We start from the raw sequence: 22,816 nt of genomic DNA, 5'->3' as shown, positions 1-22,816 counted from the left end.
ACCACTCCCAAGAAAAATAAATGTTACCAGCTTTTATTAAAATAGCAGCATTTTATTATACATGCAGGAGTGGATGATTTATCTGAGCATAAAGTTTGAAATAGCTAGCATTTCTGGAACCACAGACTCATATCTCAGCAGAGTCCAATTGACCTTACTTGCCTTTGAGGTAGATGAGTTTTATGCAGTTTATTGTATAGGAGTCGTCTCAGATTGAGACCCTAAAAAATATTGAGGCTTTGTCTGCTGTATGTATATGCTAAAAATCCCACTGCATGTTTTGTGGGACTAGGGAATTGCCCTGTTCGTCTTGGCCAAAAGTTTCCCTCTCCCCAAAACCCATCCTACTGCTATACAAAGCTGGCTGCTGCCTTCTAAACCAGAAGTGGCTGTATTTTGTTGATGGAGCTAGCTCTGCATGGATATTATTGGCAAAGCACTTTGAAATGGAAGCAGCTATAGAAATGTAAGTTAGTTTTAACAACATTAATTTCCATTTATGTTGTCATACACCCCAGTCACCACCTGAGGACACTAACACCCCTGGACAAGAAACAATAAAGTAAAAAGACCTCCAGGTAAGAGATGCACCACTGAAGATTTTACTATACACTGATTTTCACTTCTAATCTCACAAGACAGTCCTGCAAGGTGGATTTTACACAGACTCTAGTCTACTCTCATTGGAACAGGGGATATAGTCACCCTGACCCCAAAGACAGGAGTTTTGTTCCAGCCTAGCTCTCACCAATTTCTCTTATGTCCACATTTGTGGTGGTCTTTTTAAATAATGGAGAAATTAATCCCTATAGACCTTTGTGCTTAAAAACAAAACTAACCAAAACCTGTTGTGTCCATAGCAGTGTTAGATGCCCCATCTAACAGATAAATGATAATCAGCAGTTCTTTCATGTTGAAAGCCCCACCCCACCCTACAATAAGGCAGTGAGAAAGCTGGTTTCCTAGAGGAGGCAATAATGCAGATCTTGTGCTTCTCGAACTATTTGATGTTGGCCAATGAATGCTAAACCAACCACATACCAGATTAACATCCAGTTTTAAGGCAACAGCATGCACTGTGGGATTAATAAATGCTTTACATGAGGAATCTAGTGGCTCCACAAAGAATGTAAGTCATTTAAATTTGAGAGGGAATAGACCAGTGTCCACCTGCCATTGTAGGATTAGCTCCCTACACTACGTTTGCTGATGTCTTGTTCATTCTGGTTTTGGAGACTATTCCACAGGATAAGAGAGCTCACTGGCAGGATTCCAAATCATTAATGTACAGAGAAAAGAACAAATGGGCTTAAAGCAGACCATTAACACCCCTCTGGTGTAGATATGGAAAGCCATGTGCACCTATTGTGTCCACAGTAACACATGCAGCACCTATTTCACCTGCAGAAACGTACAAGTGCTTGCAAAAATCTGTATATATTCATATTGCCAGCAAACCCCACCACCACCGCCACCAGTCATTTCCGCAAACAGACATTGTGAGTAGTTGGCCGACTGGTTGTACCTGTCATACTCTCCTTTAGCTCCATGTGTTAGCAATTTCAGGAAGACCTCATCCTGAATGGTAATAATTTACCATCCACCTGATTTAATAAGAGCGCTGGCTTATCCAAAGGCCGTACTGGATGGTATCCAATGCAAGATGGGATCGTGAATGAAGAGAAAAAAAAATCCTATTGCTGCTGTGATGGGGGTGGACTTCTAGGCACTGGGAATATCAGTTTCTTCCTCAAGGTGTAGGCTGGCTGGGGCATCTGTTTCTTTTTCCCCAAGTTGTCTGCACGTTTGCTCACATCTTCATTGACTTCAGTAAGAATTGACAAGATGTCTTCACCTCTACAGCCAGAGAAAAGACAATATCTCTGATTAATCACAGTGTTATCATTAACCCTGATTCACAGAAACAATGTCAATAGTACATATCTGCAACATTGTACTCTTAACATGCAGTAGTAATCTACAAACACACTAAACCAGACTAAACACTTCTCTGAATTCAGTATGAGGCTTCAAGACTATGGAGGTCACAATCCCACTCGCACTGAAATCAATAGCAACTTTCTCATTGACCTCAATGGTAGTAGAATAGTGTCCCATGCACCTAACACAAAGAATCACACACAAACAATACTGGTGTGACAGAATGAACTGCCACATGGGGAGAGAAAAAAAAAAGAAAAGCCTTGCAAGCCAATTACTCCAATTAACCAGTCCTCTCAGTGGCTGCTGGCAGTGTGAGGGGTCTAGACTTGTAAAATTGCAATGAGTCATGCCAGATATGCTATGGTATCTGCGAAATTGTTATCATTTGCTAAGTATGATAATCTGGCTTATATGTTTGTATCATGAGTTGTAGATATGTGGGGTTTATCTGTATTTGTGCATCTGAGTGACACCCCCAGACAGACTGTCATCAGCACTGCCTTGCCTGCTTGACGGCCCACCAAGAGGCAACTGTACAATAAACCCATTGAAAGACCAGGGACTATATCTGATGAGTCAGCGAGCCATGTAGGGGCCTGCCTATGGACAAAGTACTCTAAGGCTTTTCCATGTGCTGTGAAGTTTGTGTTTGGGACACAGGAAGTACAAGCCTCATGGCAAAAGAATATAAAAAGCAACTGCATCATCTCCATTTTGTCTTCATTCATGCTTCTTACCACTGGAGTAACTTTTCTACAAATGAAGCTCTGAACAAAGGGACTAAATGATCCATCCAACCAAGCTGTGGATGTGTTCCAAAGGAACTTTCAAGCCAGCAAACTCACCAATACTGCTAAGAACCTGATAGATGAACTTTGAAGTCTCTGTATGTATTTGAGTGCTTTATCATCTAACAACTTTCTTCTTGTTCTTCTTCCTTTATAATATACTCCTGGGGGAATTCTACACCACTGTGTGTGCACAGAATTCATGTCCCCAGCAGATTTCTTTGCTTTCCCACAGAAAAATGATTTTCTGATGGGGAAGCAAAGGGAAGCTGCAAGAGCAGTCATGCACCACTCCCCAGCAGCGCAGATGAATTGTTTTGGGTACCTGGGGCAGCTAGCAGAGAGGTAAATCATGGGGGCAGGGGGCTGGGGACGCCCCAGCCAGTTGCTCCCACCCTGTGCCAGGCTAAGCTGCTAGTCCCAGCTGGGCTGGGGAGGATGGGACTTCCTCTTCCTCTGCAAGGAGCAGCCTGGGCTGGGTCAGACCCACCCCCAGAAACCTCTCTGGCTGAAGCTCCGCATCACCCCCCCCCACACACACACCTCCTGCTCCCATTGCTCCTCAGCCATGTGGGGCAGGGGGCAGTGTACAGGGAGCTGCTCTTCCGTCCGCCGAACCCCCATGCATCTGGACCCACCTCATATCAAGATCAGCCCCTGCACCCAGAACACCCCACTGACCCCCCCAAACCCACACCCTAACAAGCCTCACTCTCTGCATCCAAAGCCTCCCCTACACCCAGATACCCCTCCAGCTCCACGTCCCTGCATCAGAGCCCCACCCCTGCACTGAGACCACCCCCTGCACTTGAAACCCCTCCCCAACAAACCTCACCCCACCTGGACCTGGACTACCCTGACTAGCCCCCCACACCCAGATCCCCAGCCCACTGAATCCCACCAAGCCAGTACCCGCACCCCACCAGGCCAGCACCTGGACCCCTCTGCTGAGCACTCTACACCCAGACCCCCTGCTGAGCCCCAACCACCTTTCACCTGGACCCCCCTGCAGAGTCCCATTGTGTCTGAACCCCTGTTCATCCAGATCTCCCCCACACCAAGACCCTCCACACCTGGATCTCCCCACACTAAGCCCCCCCCCCTTGGATCCTACTGGGCTGAGCCTGCCTGCCTACATCTAGTGTGCTTGGCATGGAAGGGCAGGGCCCTAGGCTATTTCTGGGGCAGGCCTGGTCCTTGCACTGTGTCAGGATCAGGTGCAGTTTTGCTGCTGAGTCCATATCCCAGGCAGGGGCCGGGGGGCCCGCAGGATGATCTCTCACCTCTGTGAAGCCAGTGCCCTGGGCTACCCCCTGCCATGCTGGAGCCTCCACATTTATTGACAAATAAAATTTGCAAAATTTTAAAATATTGTGTGAACACTTTTTTGGCACATAATTCCCTCTGGAGTAATAACGAATCTGTAGTTTTAGACACTAAAGGATTGGTTCGAAGTGAGGTATTTTGGGTAAGAGCCAAACTCCTATTGATCTGGTAACGTGGCTGACCCTTTGGGGTCAGAAGAACCTTTTGTATAGGTGAACTAAGTTTTGAAATACCTTCTCACTGTACTGGACCTATGTGCTGACTGGGAGCCTGGAAACTGGAATGCAATAAAGGGGGCTCTGTGATTTCTTTTTCAGCTTCTTGATAACCAGAGTGGAGGATCAGAAGCAAAGTTTGAGACTGGTTGCGGGAGTTTGTCTTCAGTTTTACCCACCAGTCTTGGGAGTATCTCCTCTCACTTTTGCAGCCTGCCCTGACCTTAGCATTTCCAGCCCTAGGCACACGGGGGAGAATTGGGTATAGGCAGGGGCCTACCTCCCTAGGTAATTCTGGATGTGCCTGAGAGGTAAGAGCTATAGGGAAATGGAATTAAAGATTTTGGGTGTAGATTATGATAAACTACTAATACACCCCTTTTGCAAGTTTTCGTACATTCTCTCTGACATCTTGTCTCGTGTGTGTGTAAAACTGGGACCAAGAGACTCTCTGATGCCATAGCTTATCCACAGCACACTTTCTCTCTTCTCTTCCTCAATACAGTCATGAAATAAGAAAAGTAATGACCTAAATCTGCATTCTTGGGCCAGATTCCCCCCTTGTAACTCCATCCAAGTCAGTGAGGTTACACAAGGGATGAAATTTGGCCCCCGGAGCTTGCCACTCTCTACAGCAGACAAACCCAATCAGAGTTCCTCATGGCTGGACTCATGTGAACATCATGCACCTTACTACAACAAAGGCTCAAACTGAACACCTCGCAGCAGCAAAGAAACACACACTGTAAGACTAGTGTTTTCCATAATTCCACCATAGCATCTAGAAGACACTGTGTAGGTGTCTAACAGATGGGACAAAGCCAGCCTGCTTCATTCAAAACTTCCCTCACCCCCTTAAGTTTGGCCATTCATATAACAACAGATCTAAAATCTGCATGGTCTGTGTTTTGGGTAGAACCAAATATTTCCATCTGAACCCACTCAAAAAGAGAACCTGGACCTGAAGCAGACTTAGTGTTGAGTTTGGTTTGGTAAAACTAAAACCCAGCCTCCTCAGATCATCCCTAAGGCCTTGGTGCTGCACACATTTATGTAAGTTTACAGGGACAAGCTAAACAGACTGCCAGTTTTAAACTGATGTGTGTCCATGTAGGAGTTTGCACCAATTAAAAAAAAAAAAAAAACCTAGTGCAAGTTTGTGGGTGGACAAGCCCTTAGACTTAGGCCTGCCTTTGGTGAGCAAAGACTCAGCATCACTCCCATTTCTTCACTCACTGGGGTATAGGGGCTTGTTACAAGGAAAGTTACTGCACAGGAAGCCAAGGTCAAAACTGCAGCACACCATCTTGCCGTGCAGTAAAGTCCCATGTGGACACTGCTGCAGCGCAGTAAAATCCTGGAATCGTGCTTGGCATATTACACTTTCAAGCAGCAGTACACCAATCCGCTCTCCGGGACTTTCACTGCAACGTAGCAGCGTCTACATGGGATGTTACTGCACAGCAAGCTTGCGTGCTGTAGATTCTCCCCACCCTCCCCCGGCATGCCACACACTAACCTGCTACGTATACAGCTCTATGTTATCAGTAAGGTCTCACTCTCAAGCTACACAGAAGTATTACCTTGGTACCAAGAGCTGTAACTTATTGCAGAGGGCTTGAATGTACCAAGTACCATGCTCTATGTGGCGGAAAGATGCATAACCACCCACTGTGGCCATGCCAAGGAGGAAATCAGCTTCTTCCGGAATGCTTTCGGAAGGGGAGACTAGTTGCTGAATGGGAAGCAAGTCAGGATTCTGTGCATCTGCTTCAATGTAGACAGCCTGTTGTATCTCTTTGCCTTGACATGCCTGGATAAAAAAGAGTTTGGGTTTTTCAGCCAGCTGTGGGCATTGTCTGGCTGTGAAGTAGGACATGATCGTGCGGATTGGTACTTCTCGTTCATCTGTCCCATAGACCAATCCCAACTCTCCGTGAGATAGAATACAGCACACAAAGCAGTCCCTGTCTCTGTGATCTTTCGAAGACCGCCATTCCTGCATGAGATTTTTTATTTCTACTGATGTCTTATCAATATAAGTCTGCACATCCAGACCAAGCCATGTAAACACTTGCGCCAGCATCTCTGTTATTAAAAAAAAAGAAAGAAAGAAAAGCTGGGGAGGGTTGGAGAATAGTATAATCATAATATAAAATCACTATGCAAGCTAATCTGAAGAGTAACTGACTTCACACAAAGTGGCACCTGCAAACAAACACACACGCTAGAGTAGATTTGAGGCCAAACAGGATAAATGGAACCCAAACCCAGCACAATCATGAGGTTCAAACATGCCTGAGTTTTTCAGGCCAGAGTTTCATAAAGCAAGTCCTGAGGTCTACAGACACTTTTGTGTGTGTGTGCGCGCAACAGCACAACTGGATGAGCAAAACTGGGATTCTTGGTAGACACTGGGCACTCTTTGCAGAATTTCAGATTGGGTTTGCTTCAAGTAGAACCCTGCTCATTCATACTACTCAATGGAGACTCTGGAATACTACAGAAATTGGTGATTTAGAGAGTATGTGAACAAACAACGAACAAAAAGGACAGTCCATTACAAAATTATCTACATAACAAGAAGAGCTAAAGGGCCTGATTTTTTCCTCACTTGCACTAGCATAGATCAACTGTAGTCAATGTGGCTAAACCACACCAAGACTTGGATGTATAAATTTTTGGGGTAGGAACTGTCATTTTCTTTGTGTCTGTACAGCATGTAACACAATGGGCCCCCAACCTGGATGGCCTCTAAACACTATTGCAATATGCACATTCAGTAATATATTTTATATAAGATTATAACAATATAATCTTTGCATTGTTATAACTGAAGAACTCTATATCTTGGGCTCATCTCAAAGAGATAAATCACAACCTGAAGGAATTTTTGATCTGTGAATTAGCTTAATTTACATTAAGCCTCTGCAAATAAGAGAAAGAACTATTAACAGTTACATACAACAGATGTCACATTTAATACAATAATGGGTTCAGTGCTCCGAGAAAACTAACATATTTCTCTTACCATCGGTCTAGCTACAGTAAGTCCTGGAGAAGTTTTAATTTGGACACCCTTTTGGAATGACACAGTTTGGTTGCACTGATAAAGATGCCAATGCAAACTCACTCCTATCTAGTAATCAGTCATGTGTCATTTTTCCCCCTCACTTGCAATACAAGTGGCATTATTTGACTTGTCTGAGTGTACACTGCTTATAACTATGTACTTAAATATGAGCAAATAAAACCTATACGGGCATTAGAAGTACAACCCATGAAGAGGCAGAGCAGACCCTAAACCAGAAGTGACTTACCAGCATCTTTATTAGATCCTCTCCTCTTCTGAAGAGTCCCAGTAAAGCTACAATTATTAATAATGAGGCAATAGCCTCTGTGTGGCCCATCCATTTTATAGGTCATCAGCTTCTGTTGACAGGAAGGAGACAGAAGCTCACAGCTTTTATGAAGGAATTTTATTTTTAAGAAGACAATCTATTGCCTTTAGGTTCAAGAGTGCAATCCACCTGTGAGGTTACTATTTCTGTATCCCCCCTGGGGTTTTCAATCCCCTGTACTGCCTAGAGTTTCTGAGATGCCCCTTTTGCTGTACCCTCCCCCCGCCCCAAAAGAAATATATTGTCTTCCGTGATATATGCTGTTGTATTAAAACAGAGTTTTCACTCTCAGATTGGGTGCAGCAAGTCAGATATTTTATTTTCTCTAGCAATTGCGTGGAGGGAGATCCACAGTGCATATATTTCCATTTGGCATTAATGGGAGGTATATACCATTAGGGGAAGAAAAGGGAGACCAAACTCCTTTATCATATAACTTCTCTAAAAATGAACCACACAGTGCTGTTAAGCTTTGTTTAAAAGCCACAGACTTCTAGTAAATGAAACTTCTTTATTTTACAGCTTATATAATAGCTATGATAAAAGGTAGGACTACCAAGCAAAATTTAGAAGTGATATTATTGTACCATCTACAATAATTACTAGTCAGGCAAGGACTCAGCCCATAACAGAGTCAGACCAAGATTTTCAAAGTGAGCAGTGATTTTGGATGCTCCAATTTTTCAGGCTCCCAATTTGAGGAACCTCAAAGAGGCTGGTTATTTCAGGAAATGCTGGACACTCTCTCTCTAACAATCAAGCCTCTTTAAGGTGTATCAAGTTAGGCACCCAAAAGTTTGAAACAAACACCCAAAATCACGAGTTACTTTTAAAAATTTAGGCCTCAGGAATCATCCTGTATGAGAAGACAGATGTGGCGCCCCAGGCAGCCTTCAGTAACTTGTTAGTACATTTGACTCTGAGGGGGAAAAGGTTAGCACTTGAGGCAGGGCTTAGCAACAGAATTCTACAGATGGTAGGGAGTTGGGGATAACTGTCATGAGGGGACAGGAACAGATTATTTCCACACTTAGTAGGAGGGCTGTCTTGGACCCTTGACACTGTGAAGCCACAGACACATGGATCCCCTCATTTGTCTCTCAGGGTGGGGGGGGTCATACGCAGTTTTTACTCATGTGCTGGGAAAGAAAACTGACAGAACAGGGGCAAGCGAGGCCACAAGTTTGGTACATGCCTAGGGCTGGCCCTTAGTCACCAATGTGACTATGGCAAAAACTGAAAAGTCATCTGGACTCCAAATATTGTCTCTTTAAATCTACAACTCATCCTCAAGATTGTTAAGAGCTACTAATTATCAGGGGAGTCTTCAAAAACAGCAAACTTGACTCTGCTCCCAGTTACATCAGTTTAACCCTACTGACTTTATAATGGAGTGACTCCCAATTTAGTGGGAACAGAATCAGGGTCAGCGCCTTGTACTCCTTTGGTGCCAAACTGCACCATTTCTAGAGCAGTGCAGACATCAGTTAATGTTGCTGATGCACCAACACAAATATTTTGGTATAAGAAATTCTAGGAACTGAAGTGGCTAAATAAAAACAGCAGTGTTAATTTTCCCACCAAAACTCCATTCACATCACAGGGAAGACGACAAGAGGGGGAATTCCATGGTTGCCCAATGGTACAAGGAGAGAAAGAAAATACATCAGGGTTCTAAGAAGGTATTAAGAACAGTGGAAAATTTGGCACTGTCTTTTTAAGCTGAGAATCAAATTCTCCAAGTTATTGATTAGTCAGGAAAGTATTTAGGCGAGTGCCTCAAACCTCTGTTTTGCTTCCTGGGTTGCTGATTCTCACAGGTTGTTCCTGGCTTAGTTCAGAGATGCCTTGCATAACATTTACTGCTTTGTCATCTAGAAAAAAAATTATACAAATGTTTACGGGGTGAAATCTACTGTCTGTAGATGCACCAAACCTGAGTTCTACTAATAATCGTGAAAACTGCTGCATTTTAAAGTGCTATTATACTAAAAAAAAAATGATGGTCAAAATTTCATTGTCTTACTCAGCAGCGCTCCTGTTTATTCCAGGTCATATCTGTTCACACACTTCAATGACAAAAATAAGATTTTACTCCTATTAGTACTGCAGAATCAACACAGCTCTGGGAGAATGAGGATGTGGATTCTGCCTCATGGATCTTCAAGAGAATTTTTCACTAGATTGGGGGTCAACTGTGTTCTACCTGAGTCCCCAAAGGTGGCTGAACTTGTGGTATAGGCATGCCCTTAAATCCAATTACAGAATCTTTTTAGGGGATGAGGAGGAAGCAGGGAAGAGCCCAGTTTGACTCTAATTTCCAGGCTGCATTCAGAGATCTGGTAGTTAGAGGGGGAAAATGATTTTTTTTGTTTTTAAACTTTTAAACAGCAATTTGACCTTCAGTCACTGAGGCAAATATGAAATCTCATAGTGCCATTTGTGCTGAGTAGAACAATCAGAATTACTTTTATTTGGGCAAGAAATATTTCCCCACACACACACCTTGCCTTCTCTAGAGCTCTCGTTTCCCACTGTACACCTACTAAGGGAATCCTGTAGCTCTAGGATTCCTGTAGCTCTAGGATTTTAATTGAGTCTAATTAAACCACAGATGTACCATGTGAAAGGAAGCAATCTCACCCCCACCCCATCCTTGACTCCCTGTTGATTAATTATCTTAATTTACTGTCATTTCTCCAACATGCTACTGTCCTAGGGAAATGCAAATAGCACAGTCACACGCAGTTGCCAAAGTTCTGGGGCTGGCAGCAGGGTTTTTTTTTGGTGATATGCAGGAGATAGAAGGGCTGAGAAAGGGGGGATTGTTCCTGGGCAGAGCAGTGGAGAGCCTGTATGTGTGGCAGGGAGGGGAGAAGGAGTGAGATTGAAGAGACTGGTGATCTGCCTATGCATAAGAGTGCCTGACTGTCTGAGGCTGCACTCTCAATTATCTTAGAAAGAGAAAGCTGCAAAATAAGCCCTCTCCTTGTTACTCCTTCAACTGGCCTGTCCCTCCAAGCCAGGGCAAGAGACCATAGTACTGCTCAAGTGACATTCCAGGAACTGTCCAAATCTGTTTGAATTTTCAGAGCAGGTTCATACTCTCTAGTTTTAGGCAGACAGCAATATGAACTACTTAAAATAAAAACACAGAAAAATGTATTAAGACAGACCTTGTCTGGCAGCTATGAAATGCACACTCCCAGCATGTTCCCGCAGGCTCCCAGAGTCTATAAAAGCAAGACAGACAGAAATAAAATGGTCTCATGGGCCCTGAAATTAACAATATGACATTATCAGTAGTTATACTAACAGTAACATAGTCCTATTGCCTTCTCTCATGGTATTTGTGTACAATTAAGAAGGAAGGGGAGGGGGACCAGCTTTTTGCCTCTAGTCAGACCAACCCTTCTTTAAACTTTCTGGAAAGCAGGTTGGCTATTTCCCTGTCACAAGTGACAATCCACAGCAGGGGCATTTGCTGATTACCTGTAACTGTTCTCTAAATGTGAGCAGCCAACCCGCCAAACCAGCTTGTGCCAACAGGAAAAGAAAAAGCCAAGCTAAAGCAAATAAGTCAAACTATTTTAAAACTACTGTTGTAAATGGAGCCTTCAAAATTTTCTGAAGTAAACTAAAACCAGTTAGAAACGCACAAAACTAGAAACACAGATGTTAAAAATAAAAACACTTCCCAGAAAGACTTACCATAAATACTAGAACCCAGAGATTTGATAGGGGTCTCCTATATGAAGGAGGAAGAGGGGAATACCTGCATTAAAAATCAATGTAATAACATCAATAAAATAGATTTTAATAGTGATTTTAGCAGGAAAAAAGACTTGATAAATGTCAGTGCCATATGGTGTTTTGGAAAGAGACAGGGGGAAGCAGACAGGGGCAAGACTGAGAGTCCCCAAGGACAGCAATGTGTTTAGCAGTTGAGCAGACATTTCACAGCTGCAGCAAGCCCATCAGAGGTGCGCAGCTAGAGGAGAGTGCTGCCCACAGAGTGGATTTTATTTTCTGGGAAGCTCCACTCAAAAAGCATATATGGTGTCCTTAAATAACACTACACTTCCATTGAACTTATGAGTGGATGTTGCAGCACATACAATCACATAGGGTACACTGAAGTCAATGGCAAAACTTATTGATGTCAGTGGTGCTAACAGTTCACTCAGGATAAAAATTCCCTATGGTTCAGGAACATGGGAATTACCATATCAGAGCAAAACAACTGTCTGTGTACTCTGGTATCCTCTCTTCAACCATGGGACAATAATAGATGCTTTAGAGGAGGAAGGCTTCCAGTCCCATGAGGCACCTAATTGTACACAATCTATGGGGAGAAATTTCTTCCTGCCTCAGCTGATGAGCAGTTTATGCCCTGGATAAGAATTGAGAACCCTTGCAATTGCATCCTAGCACATACCATTCTCACCTGTGTAAATGTCAAACCCTTTTGAATCTTAGTAAGCTACTTGCTTCAATAACATGCTGCAGCAGCAAGTTCCTCAGGTTTATTCTAAAGTGTATATATATTTTTTTTAGCATTTTAAATGTTACCTTTTTATCTCCCTGAGTGCCTTTACATTGTTATATTATGAAAAAGGGAAACAGGAGAAGGGGCGAGAAGTAAAAAATGGCCTCATGCAACCCATGCTTTAAAAACAAAAACAATTGTGCTAGTTTTTCCATTGTGAAAGATGCCAGACTGAAAGCTGTGGAAACTGAAGCTCTCAACTTATACATGAGCCAGGTACACCACTAACAGCAGCAGCACAAACTTCCTGATTACCCAATGTACCTCAGCTCTTGTCTACAGGGAGCTTTGACCTCATTCCCAATCCCCTGAGCTATCCAGTTGTTCTTTCTTTAAGGACACATCCCTTTTGACACTTCCCCTTCCTAACACTAAATATTTTCAAGAGGAATATTGCATAACTGGCTTTTAGGATGCTCTGACCCTAATTATTAAGGCTAAAATTTTGTCACGGTAATTTTTAATAAAAATGTCTCAGACAGGTCACAGGCAATAAACAAAAATTCACAGAGCGCGTGACTTGTCCGTGACTTTACTAAAAATAACCGGGGTCAGGGCTAAGTAGGGGTGGAAGAATGGAGTCTGGAGGGGTGGGACCAACAGGCCAATCCCCCCGCCTCCAGCGGCCACAGTGGAGGGCCCAGCCACAGGGGCACACATCCCCCCTCCAGGACATGAGTGCACGGCCCCAGCTGCAGCCCCCGTCAAGCTCTGGCACCAGCCCTGGGAAGCCATGAGGGGGATACACAGTCCCCGCTGAGCTGCTGAGCAGGGGCATGCGGCCCCCACTGCAGTCCCCACCGTAAGCTGCAAGGCTGGGGTTCAGCCACGGGGGGCACGCAGCCCCCATTCCAGCAGGCTGCAGATGCGGGACATGAGTGGGCGGCATCAGCTGCAGCCCCCTCCAAGCCCTGCCTGCAGCCCTGGGAAGCCACAGGGAGGCACATGGTCCCCACTGCAGCCGCCAGGCAGAGGCGCATGGTCCCAGCTGCAGCCCCCGGCCGAAGCTGCAGGGCTTGCACATGGGCGGCGGTGCATCCATGGGGGGTGTGCAGCCTCTGCTCCAAAGCTGGCTGCAGCTGTGGGATAGGGGTGCGTGGTCACGGTTGCAGCCCCTGCCAAGCCCTGGCCACAGCAGGGAGGAGCAGCAAGGCCCTGGGACACCGCGAGCGGGGCACATTTCCCCCCGATGCAGCCCCTGACGGAAGCCGTGGGCCTGGATGCAGTGGAGGTGCAGCCACAGGGAGCACACAGCTCCCGCTCTGGAGCTGGCCGCAGCTCCTGGACAGGGGCTCACAACCCGGCTGCAGCCCCCTCCCCCCCGCAAGCTTCAGGGCAGGGGCTGCACCGTACTGGTTCCAGCTATGCAGCCCAGGTGCAGGGCAGGGGTACACAGTCCTGCCTCCAGCCCTGGCGTCGGCTGCTGACAGCTGAAGTACAGGAAGACACGGAGGTCCGGTAAAGTCACAGATTCCGTGACTAAATCGTAGCCTTACTAATTATTTGATGTCCCTGGTAGCCACATTTATAGCAGACTCTGTTCCCTTCCCCAAATCAGAAGGAATGATTTAGTTAGACTTCAGTTAGTGACAATACAGAAGCAAGAGTGAAGAAAATAGGCTCACTGCAGCATACCTGTAAGGAAGTCAATAGCCTGACATCACCTCCAGAATGAAACAGTCCTTCAGGGATGTGATGGGAAAATGATGCAGTTTGCTGAGCTAGAGAAACTAACAGGAGAGGCATAATAAACAAATTTGTGAAAACAAGAGAAACGGCTCAGCACAAACTAACCTCCTTAATAAGGGAAACATGAAGAGGCACCTAGCGAGAGATGCTTAAAATGTACAGAAATTCCACCAAGGGGATAAGAAGCCTGTAAGGTGAAGTCAGTAGGGGGACATGACTGTCCAGCTTCTCCAAAACTAGTTCTAGATAACTGTCTAAATGAAACATTGTGCCCTTTCAGCATCCAAATACCTAACCTACAGATCCTAAACTAAATAAGCTTAAGAGCTACGGCGCAGACTCTACTGGAGAGTGAACCACAGATAACATACATGCATGTGCACACACTCATTTAGCCTGTCACCTATCAACGAATCCCTGCCTCCTGTGCAGGTCAATATATAGCACTTCATCCACTCACTATAAAGCTCTATCCAATCGTGGGTCAGTCTTGTTACCTCCATTTCACAGATGTGAAAACTGAGGCACAGAGAGGTGAAGTGACTTTCTCACAGTCATACAGCAGGGTCAGTGACAGAGTCAGGGACAGAAGAAGGGTTTCCAGACTTCCAGTCCCATGCCCCATTCACTGGACCGCTTTGCCTGGCCACAGCCATTTTGGAGCTACTATGTATACTCGTACAGCACTGCTGCTAGCAGGTAGCAAAAACTAGAGGCAGCAAAGCAGAGCTCATATGCAAAGACCACAAGTGCCTCAGTTTTAGGTTTCTCAGGTGGAGCAATGCATATGGAGGGGGACACACAGCAGCTCCAGCTACCAGACACAGCAACTAGTTCAATCTGTTCTAGTAAATGGATAAGCATATGGAGGGGCACACACAGCAGCCCACTCAGAATTACTCACCTCTTTCCATTTTGTATTTGTTTACTGTTTTCAGGAGATCAGGTGAAATGTCCATACAGATTTTCTCCAGTATTTCCAGGTTGTTCTCTGCTAAATGGTCTTGTTTTTCCAGACAGGTCAGCAGCTCTAGACTGGACTGCCAGTCAAACAGGAGAGAGAGAGTCAAGTGCACTTAACCTGCTCCTTAAATCTTAATACGATCTACAAAAGCCTGTCCTACCTTTAAAAAAAAAAAAAACAGACACCAATTCTCCTGGAATACATATTGCTGAACTACAGAACACCTCACAATTCTTACACTTCCCACTTGATACTTATTCTTATCTGTTTGGCTTCTTACTACCAAGGAGGTGTCTCCATAGTACATTTCACAGCGCTGGGAGGCAAATCATGTTGTAACATGGTAGCTCACTGGCAGCTTCATAATCTGGTTTGATCCTGCTTATATAGCCAGTACCACACTGTATCAGTGAACTACGTTATAGTCTGTATCACAATCAAGTAACTAGTTAATGTCATGTGTCTTGGTCCCATATACACAGACTAGAGCCAACTATGCTATAACACAGCTGGGGGGATTAGCCTGGTATTTCCTAGTGACCTCTAGGACTTGAAAGGCCTCAGAATCCATCACACAGCAGAGAGCCAATGCAGCATAACAGTCCTTAGTGTAAATGCAGGGCCTGGGTCTCACTTTCTAGCCCCACTCAGCCACCACCTTCCCTCGCATAGAAATAAACCACTGCCCAAACATCTACTGCCCCAGTCACATGCTGACACAATAAGCTGATGCCATATGTTGGCAAAACCCTCTCTCCTAGTCTCACTAATAGAGCCTCTAACGTTCTTCACCCTCTCCCCACGTACCATATTTGTCAGCTTCTTTGGGAGCTGGTCCCTCAAGAGGAACATGGCTCTTTTTAAATCCTCACTGGTGATGTCCTCTGACAGTTCATACAGCATCTGCCTGTGTGACATAGATCCAGTTAGGTGAACTAAATACCATTGTATACATACTGTAAACCCTACACTGGCTCCCCAAAGCAATGCTCAGAGAATGGTAATGTGCCCACTATTGGAAGCTCTGCTATGCTCCTCCAATGCTGCCACCTGCTTCACCTGTAACACACGCGGTGATCGCTACTTAGCCTGCTCAGCAAAGGTCAACATGCAGCAGGCAGACTGCAGGCAACGCTGGAGAGCTAGAGCCGGCGTAGTAGAGCATGAAGAGCATGAGCAGCAGACAAGCGTTATGGCCAGGAGCTTACCACTGGTGTAAGCAAATTAATATGGAAGAGCAGAGGAATTGTCGTAGGAGGAAGAGGATATAAAAAAAATCCCAATCCAACCCAAGAATTCATAGAGGGAGAGGGGCAGAGCAAAGGAGGAATAGCCAGAGAGACAGCAGTAGAAAGCTATGGGAGAGGAATGACAGCTGATGGCACACTGTGTCACTCCTCTCCTCTGGCACAAAATAACAGAAGAGGACCCAGGCCTTTCTAATGTGTTGTTGGCCCAAGAATGCTCTGAGCTTTGCAGCCTCACCCCAAGAAAAATTATTAAAGGTCACCGATTAGTCTGAGTATCTGCATACTGTAAAATCTAGGGACGCACCAGTTGCAAGTAACGGAGGAGGAGAAGGACCTAGGAGTCCTGGTTGATCGTAGGATGACTATGAGCAGGCAATGTGATGTGGCCGTTAAAAAAGCAAATGCGGTCTTGGGATGCATTAGGCGAGGTATTTCTAGTAGGGATAAGGAGGTGCTAGTCCCGTTATATAAGGCGTTGGTGAGACCTCATCTGGAGTATTGTGTGCAGTTTTGGTCTCCCATGTTTAAGAAGGATGAATTCAAACTGGAACGGGTACAAAGAAGGGCCACTAGAATGGTCTGAGGAATGGAAGGCCTGTCGTATGAAAGGAGACTTGAGGAGCTCGGTTTGTTTTCCCTAACCAAAAGAAGAATAAGAGGAGATATGATTGCACTCTTTAAATATATCAGAGGGATAAATACCAGGGAAGGAGAGGAATTATTTCAGCTCAGTGCTAATGTGGACACGAGGACAAACGGATATAAATTGTCAGTCAGGAAATTTAGGCTTGAAATTAGACGAAGGTTTCTAACTATCAGGGGAGTGCAATACTGGAACAGCCTACCGAGGGAAACAGTGGGGGCGAAGGACCTCCATGACTTTAAGATTAAGCTAGATAAGTTTATGGAGGAGATGGTATGATAGGATAACGGGCTTAGTGAATAAGTTAATTAAGTGCCACACTGGTAAATGGTACATGGGTCAATGATATGATATTCTTAACCTTTTTCCTGAGGGTATGGCTGGAGAGTCTTGCCCGCATGCTCGGGGTTCAGCTGACCGCCATATTTGGGGTCAGGAAGGAATTTTCCTCCAGGGTAGATTGGCTGTGGCCCTGGAGGTTTTTCGCCTTCCTCCGAAGCATGGGGCAGGGGTCGCTTGCTAAAGGAGTGGGGGGATCGGCTTATGTGGCCTGCATCTTGCAGGAGGTCAGACTGGATGATCATATTGGTCCCTTCTGATCTTGAATTCTATGATTCTATGATTCTATGATCTAATCACCAAACTTCACTTCACTTCGTAACTTTCAAATATCACATAGCACGTAACAGATCAACATCCTTTCAAGGCAGAAAATGTCTAGAGACACCCAGTTCCCAGGAAGCTCACCTGTACCGAGATACCTTCCCTTTCCAGGGTAGATTTTCTTGCACTGTTTCCTTGGTGTAGCCAAGTTTCTGGAGCAGGAAGTGACATTTAATCCTGTACAAAAGCTCAGCTAGTATGAAAGTATCTTCTTTATTCAGCAAATCCTTAGCCATGAGGAGCTGGAAGATGTCCTGAGCTGATTCTACAGCTTCCAGCTTTTTGAAGGAGAGCAAGTCACTACAGAGAAATTTCAGGGCCTCCACTTCTTCAGTTCCCAGGTTTTCATCGATGACTAGAAGCTGCTGGTGAAACTTTATGTCATCACCCATACTGGAGGCTCTCTTTAGGAGACACACTTCACAACCTGAGAATGGAAAGGAAAAGAAGAGTCCAATGTAATGAACTAAATGGCACTGGTGCTAGGGGAGAACTGAAACTTAGCTTCTAATAGGCACTAAGCAGCATTCTTGATACTCTGTGTTGGCCAGATATTTCTTCCAAACCATCAGAAGCCAAATACTCAGCAGACAGCCTAACTCCTTCCTGCATGCACCACACTGCTGCAGTATGGCAAGATATGCTCCTTCCTCTTCTCGTGATCAGGAGAGAGAAGAGTCCCCCACTGATCATTCTCTCTCACTTCTGAAGCGTGGCTCCAGTGTCTTTACAATGGGTGGGGGTAGAAAGAGAACAAGGTGCTGCTCTTGGTCCCTGCAGCTGGACTACAACTTGCCATGGCTGGGAGAGGACAAAAAAGTGAGACTTCCTCCTGCCCTTGGGCTTGCATCATGGGAGCTCTGCCACCACTTCCCATGATCAGGAGGAAGAGAAGGTGCTCCTCCCCAAGGCTGGTAGTAGGGCTGGGTGAGCAAGGGTGGGCACCAAACTGGGGTGCTGTGTGGCTTTTTTGGGGGGGGGCCTCAATCACGGAGGGTGAGGGGGGGCACTGAAACTGTTTTCTGCCCAGGTGCCAAAATGGCTGGTGCTCTCCTTGCCCCTAGGTTGAAACACACCAGCAGTGACATTATCACCTGGAAGCCACAGTTCTCAGCACTGTGGCAGCTGTAGAGTGCACATCCCATCCCTTGCACCACTCTGCAGCTAGTCTGCTGTTCTGTACCAAATGTGAAAGCAAAGAGTCTCCTTCCTACTCTCAAACCTCCCTTATGAAAAAGTCCTATAGAATTTAGTAGGAGTGAAACTAACAGGGTTCTAGAGAAGTTAATACAATTCTCTTACATTTAATGGAGAATAATATGCTTTCTGCTTCACTGCCAGCTCCCTTCTCTCCTGGACATGTTGGGGTTCCTCAGTGGACCACTCACTTTAATTTGGCAGCAGGTCGTCTTTAGGACTTTTACCAAAGCTTTCTTCATACAAAGACAAAAGGAAAAGTGGGAGATGATCAATGAACACTAAAACTTGAGAGGCAGTCAGCAGGTAAAGGGGTGAGTGCACGTTTCGGGGAGAAGTCAGCAGGGCATTGCTGTGTGTGTAGGTGGGTGGGCAATATAATTCATGAGTTCTGGTCCATTTCTCCTCTAACCACTAAACAACACTTCCCAGAGCCAGGAATAGAAACTAAGTGTTCAGACTACCCTCTCTCTCCCACATCTACCTACATACACCCCCCTGCCCCAAATTTTGCTTACATCCTTTTCCTCTTCAGACAGCCCAACTCCCCCAATCTTCTGTCCCACATATCGCAGCACCCTCTTCACTTATAAACAAGATGGCTGCAAGAAAGCACAGATCTATGGCCTTTCTACACACACAAGTTTATCTAAGGACTTGTTTTTAACTAAGGACAGCAGGAGGGCCAGCACCTAGACCCTAGGCACCTACCAAGGGCAGCAAGCCCCTTCTACCACTGGCACTGTGTTCTGGCTACACTACTATTTTTACTGCACTAGCTAGACGGGAGCTAAAGCAGGTACATCTCCTCTAGCTAGGAAGCACACCCCCAGCTCCAAGTGCAGATCTATCAATTAAAAGGGGCAAATTTGTGCACAGACCAGCCCTCAGTAATCACTTCTCTACCAGTCAGTCAAATCCCAATAGAACCACATAATACAAACTGAACACACAGTCACACTAGAACACATATGGCTGCTTTCCCAATTCCAAATCTTCGCTGCTTGAGTCCTGACACCATCAGTTACAGATCCCAGCCTCTCCTGTATTCTGCGGCTTAGCTATTCTATCTCCCCAACCATTCCAGCCAGCATTCTCACACCTGGCACTGTTGCTGAATTGGGTTAAACTGAAACTAACAGTTGCTGAATATAAAACTTAAACTGGTAGAAAAATCTGATTAATTTTTAAATGGTGTAATTAACATTTTTAAATATTAATGACATTTTTTTAAATTCTTGTGCATGTTTTGTATCTTGGAGGGATTACGGGAACAAAAAGCAGGACAACTGTGGAGAGAATCCAGTCCACCCAGAGCAGCTAGTGGACACTACAGACAGACATAGGGAGAGGGGGTGGGAAGAAGGGATGGACAGCCACTCTGTAAAATCAAAATACAACCAACAAAACCCTGCTTCCTAGTTTCACACCTCCCCAGCCACCACCACCACCACCACCACCTCCCCAAGAGGCAGGCACAAGTGAAGCAGAGACACTTGTACTGTGTCCTCTCTTTCTGGAGGGACAGGATGAGTGATTCACAGCCAGTCCTAGTAACACAGTCGGTTCCCACATTGGGGGGGGGATGGCGGGAGACGGTGCAGGGGGTGGGGGCTGAGGGGATGCCGTGGGGGACGACGATGCAGGCAGGGGGGGAATGCCAGGTGGGGGATGGTGCAGACGGTGAGGGCTGAGCGGATGGTGCGGGGGGGGGGGGCTGGTGCAGGAGGGGCGGGATTGGGGAGGGGGATGATGCAGGCGGTGGGAGCTGGGGGGATGATGCAGGCGGTGGAGGGGATGGTGCAGAGGGTGGGGGCTACGGGGATGGCGGGGAGGATGGGGCAGGAGGTGAGCGCGGGGTGCCAGTGGGAGGAAGGTTTGTGCGGCGGGGGGGTTGCGGGAGGTGGGGGATGGGGGGATGCCGGGGGGGGGAGCGCGGGGTGCCAGTGGGAGGAAGGTTTGTGAGGCGGGGGGGTTGCGGGAGGTGGGGGATGCCAGGGGGGGGTTGGGGCAGGAGGTGAGCACGGGGTGCCAGTGGGAGGAAGGAGGTTTGTGCAGGCGGGGGGGGGGGTTGCGGGAGGTGGGGGATGGGGGGATGCCGGTGGGGGGGAGCGCGGGGTGCCAGTGGGAGGAAGGAGGTTTGTGCGGGGGGGGTTGCGGAAGGTGGGGGGGGATGCCGGGGGGGGGCAGAGGTGAGCGCGGGGTGCCAGTGGGAGGAAGGAGGTTTGTGCAGGGGGGGGTTGCGGAAGGTGGGGGCTGGGGGATGCCGGGGGGGGAGCGCGGGGTGCCAGTGGGAGGAAGGAGGTTTGTGCAGGCTGCGGGGGGGGTGCGGGGTGCAGGGCCCCCCCCCGGCTCACCACTCCCCAGCGCACATCCCTGTCGGAGCGGTGCCAGCCTCCAGGCCCAGGATTTCCCTGAGGGGGGCGCGTGAGGGGCCGGGGTCTCTCCCCCGCCCACCACAGACACGGGACCAGCCGGCACCTCCCCCGCCGGCCGCGCCCACCCCGTCCCCCGCCTGCTTCGGGCCCGCGTGCGCATGCGCGGGTGTGGGCGGCGCCCTCGCACCCTCCTGCCCGGGTCGCTCAATCCGCCCCCCCCCCGGGCAGGGCCGAGGGGAGCGGGTTGGCCCCGAGCCGCTCTGCGGGGTCGGGCTCAGACGGGAGCAGGACGTGGCAGCTTGTTATTGGGTGTAGTCAAGTCCCGGCTTGCGCCGGAGGAGGAGGAGGAGGAAATCTGCCCTGGGCTGCTCCCCACACACGGGGCGGGAGAGGGGGGGCGAGACGGCGCTTTGCAGCCTGGGCAGGACTCAGCAGGCGCTGGAGTAAACCGTGGTTGGAAAACCAGCGCGTGCAAGGCTCCCTGCCCCGGCTTGAGCCCAGCTCTCAAAACAGGCGGGCTGCCACCCGCTGACACTATACATCGGGTGTGCTGCCAGCTGCGCTGAAACAAAGGTCTGGGGAGATTGCTGAGCTAGTCTGGACTTGGAGTCGGCAAGGCTGTGGCATGATTGGTGAACACAGTAACACAAAATGCCATTGTTGGCATTGTTTTATAACTGGGTCCCCACAGCCTGCTGGATTTTCAGACCCAATACTGTGTATCTGATAATGGGCTAGAAGAATCATAGAATACAGGGTTGGACGGGACCTCAGGAGGTCATCTAGTCCAACCCCTGCTCAAAGCAGGACCAACCCCCCAGACAGATATTTTGCCCAGATCCCTAAATGACCCCGCTCAAGGATTGAACTCACAACCCTAGGGATAGCAAACCACTGAGCTATCCCTCCCCAAGGAAACTGGGGAACTAAAGGAGAAAGAGAGAACTACAACTGGGACCTAGTGCCGGTGACAGGCCAGACTATCCTTCCAGTGATTTTTTTGCTCTGTCTCATCTCTCACACCTCTGGGAACTTGCTTACATTTCCTTTACAACTTCTCCTTCTTACAAGTTCCCAAGCACACAACTTTCAAAATAATCTCTATGCATTCAAAGCATCCTCCTGTTTGGAGAGACAACTGCTGTAAAATGCCATGTCACGGTGACCATCCCAGTTTCACTTTTCCCTTTCCAAGACCGAGGGTGTTTGGGTGAGAGGAGGGGAGTGCTTAACCGGGCTGATCTACTGTCATGTAATGACTTGAAAAATCCTCTTTTCCCCTATGATAAACCCTGTTACTAACAAAGTACATGTCAGCAGTAAAAAAAATTTATAACAGAGCTGGCACAGAGTTAAAGGATTGAGAGGAAAGTCTGAGAAAGAAAAGAGACAAACTTACCTTCAGCATTCCAGAGTCCACTGGAAGTTAATAGGCTTGACCCAGATCTAAGCACAACAATGTTCTCTACTGCAGAAAATTCTCATTATTGCCTGTTCACAACCTGCAGCAAGAAAACTGAAGACATGACAAACTTTCACAACAGCATGCCCAGAAAAGTCTTGCCCTTCAGGTTGGTACATAGCAGCCCCACCCCTTTTCTGATCCACCAAATATAGCAATTCAAAGGGCTCCGCCCACATCAGAGCAAAGGGTATCAGCATATGTATCCGTAAACAGAGAAAAACAGCTTCCTGGCAGACACTGAGCTAATGCGAAACCTGAAAGTTAACCTGAATGTCAGTTTTAAAAGAAAGTTATGGGTAATTTCTGATGCTATATCTGCTCTGAGTTCCCCTTCCAATGGTTTA

The 22,816-nt window shown here is 46.9% G+C and overlaps 1 protein-coding gene across 6 annotated transcripts; it reads right to left on the bottom strand.

Annotated features, from left to right (window-relative positions):
* On the bottom strand, positions 1-22,576 carry LOC123378789 (caspase-10-like). Of its 6 annotated transcripts, none has more exons than XM_045032945.1 (12): positions 22,407-22,576; positions 18,735-18,865; positions 17,517-17,859; positions 15,684-15,783; positions 14,817-14,952; positions 13,859-13,953; positions 11,386-11,422; positions 10,851-10,907; positions 9,460-9,548; positions 7,594-7,705; positions 5,857-6,361; positions 1-1,857 (listed from the first exon to the last, which is right to left on the bottom strand). In XM_045032945.1, exons 3-12 carry the CDS (start codon positions 17,822-17,824, stop codon positions 1,695-1,697), a joined length of 1,602 nt encoding a protein of 533 aa, XP_044888880.1. In that variant the 5' UTR covers positions 17,825-17,859; positions 18,735-18,865; positions 22,407-22,576; the 3' UTR covers positions 1-1,694. The 6 variants fall into 6 exon arrangements, with proteins under 6 accessions (XP_044888880.1, XP_044888881.1, XP_044888883.1 ...); XM_045032946.1 differs by lacking the exon at positions 22,407-22,576 and adding an exon at positions 20,987-21,118; XM_045032948.1 differs by lacking the exon at positions 18,735-18,865.
* Between the last annotated feature and the right edge of the window lie 240 nt (positions 22,577-22,816).

This window comes from Mauremys mutica, chromosome 10, assembly GCF_020497125.1.
Source record: "Mauremys mutica isolate MM-2020 ecotype Southern chromosome 10, ASM2049712v1, whole genome shotgun sequence".
NCBI lineage: Eukaryota > Metazoa > Chordata > Testudines > Geoemydidae > Mauremys > Mauremys mutica.
This window is presented reverse-complemented; position numbering and strand designations above follow the sequence as displayed.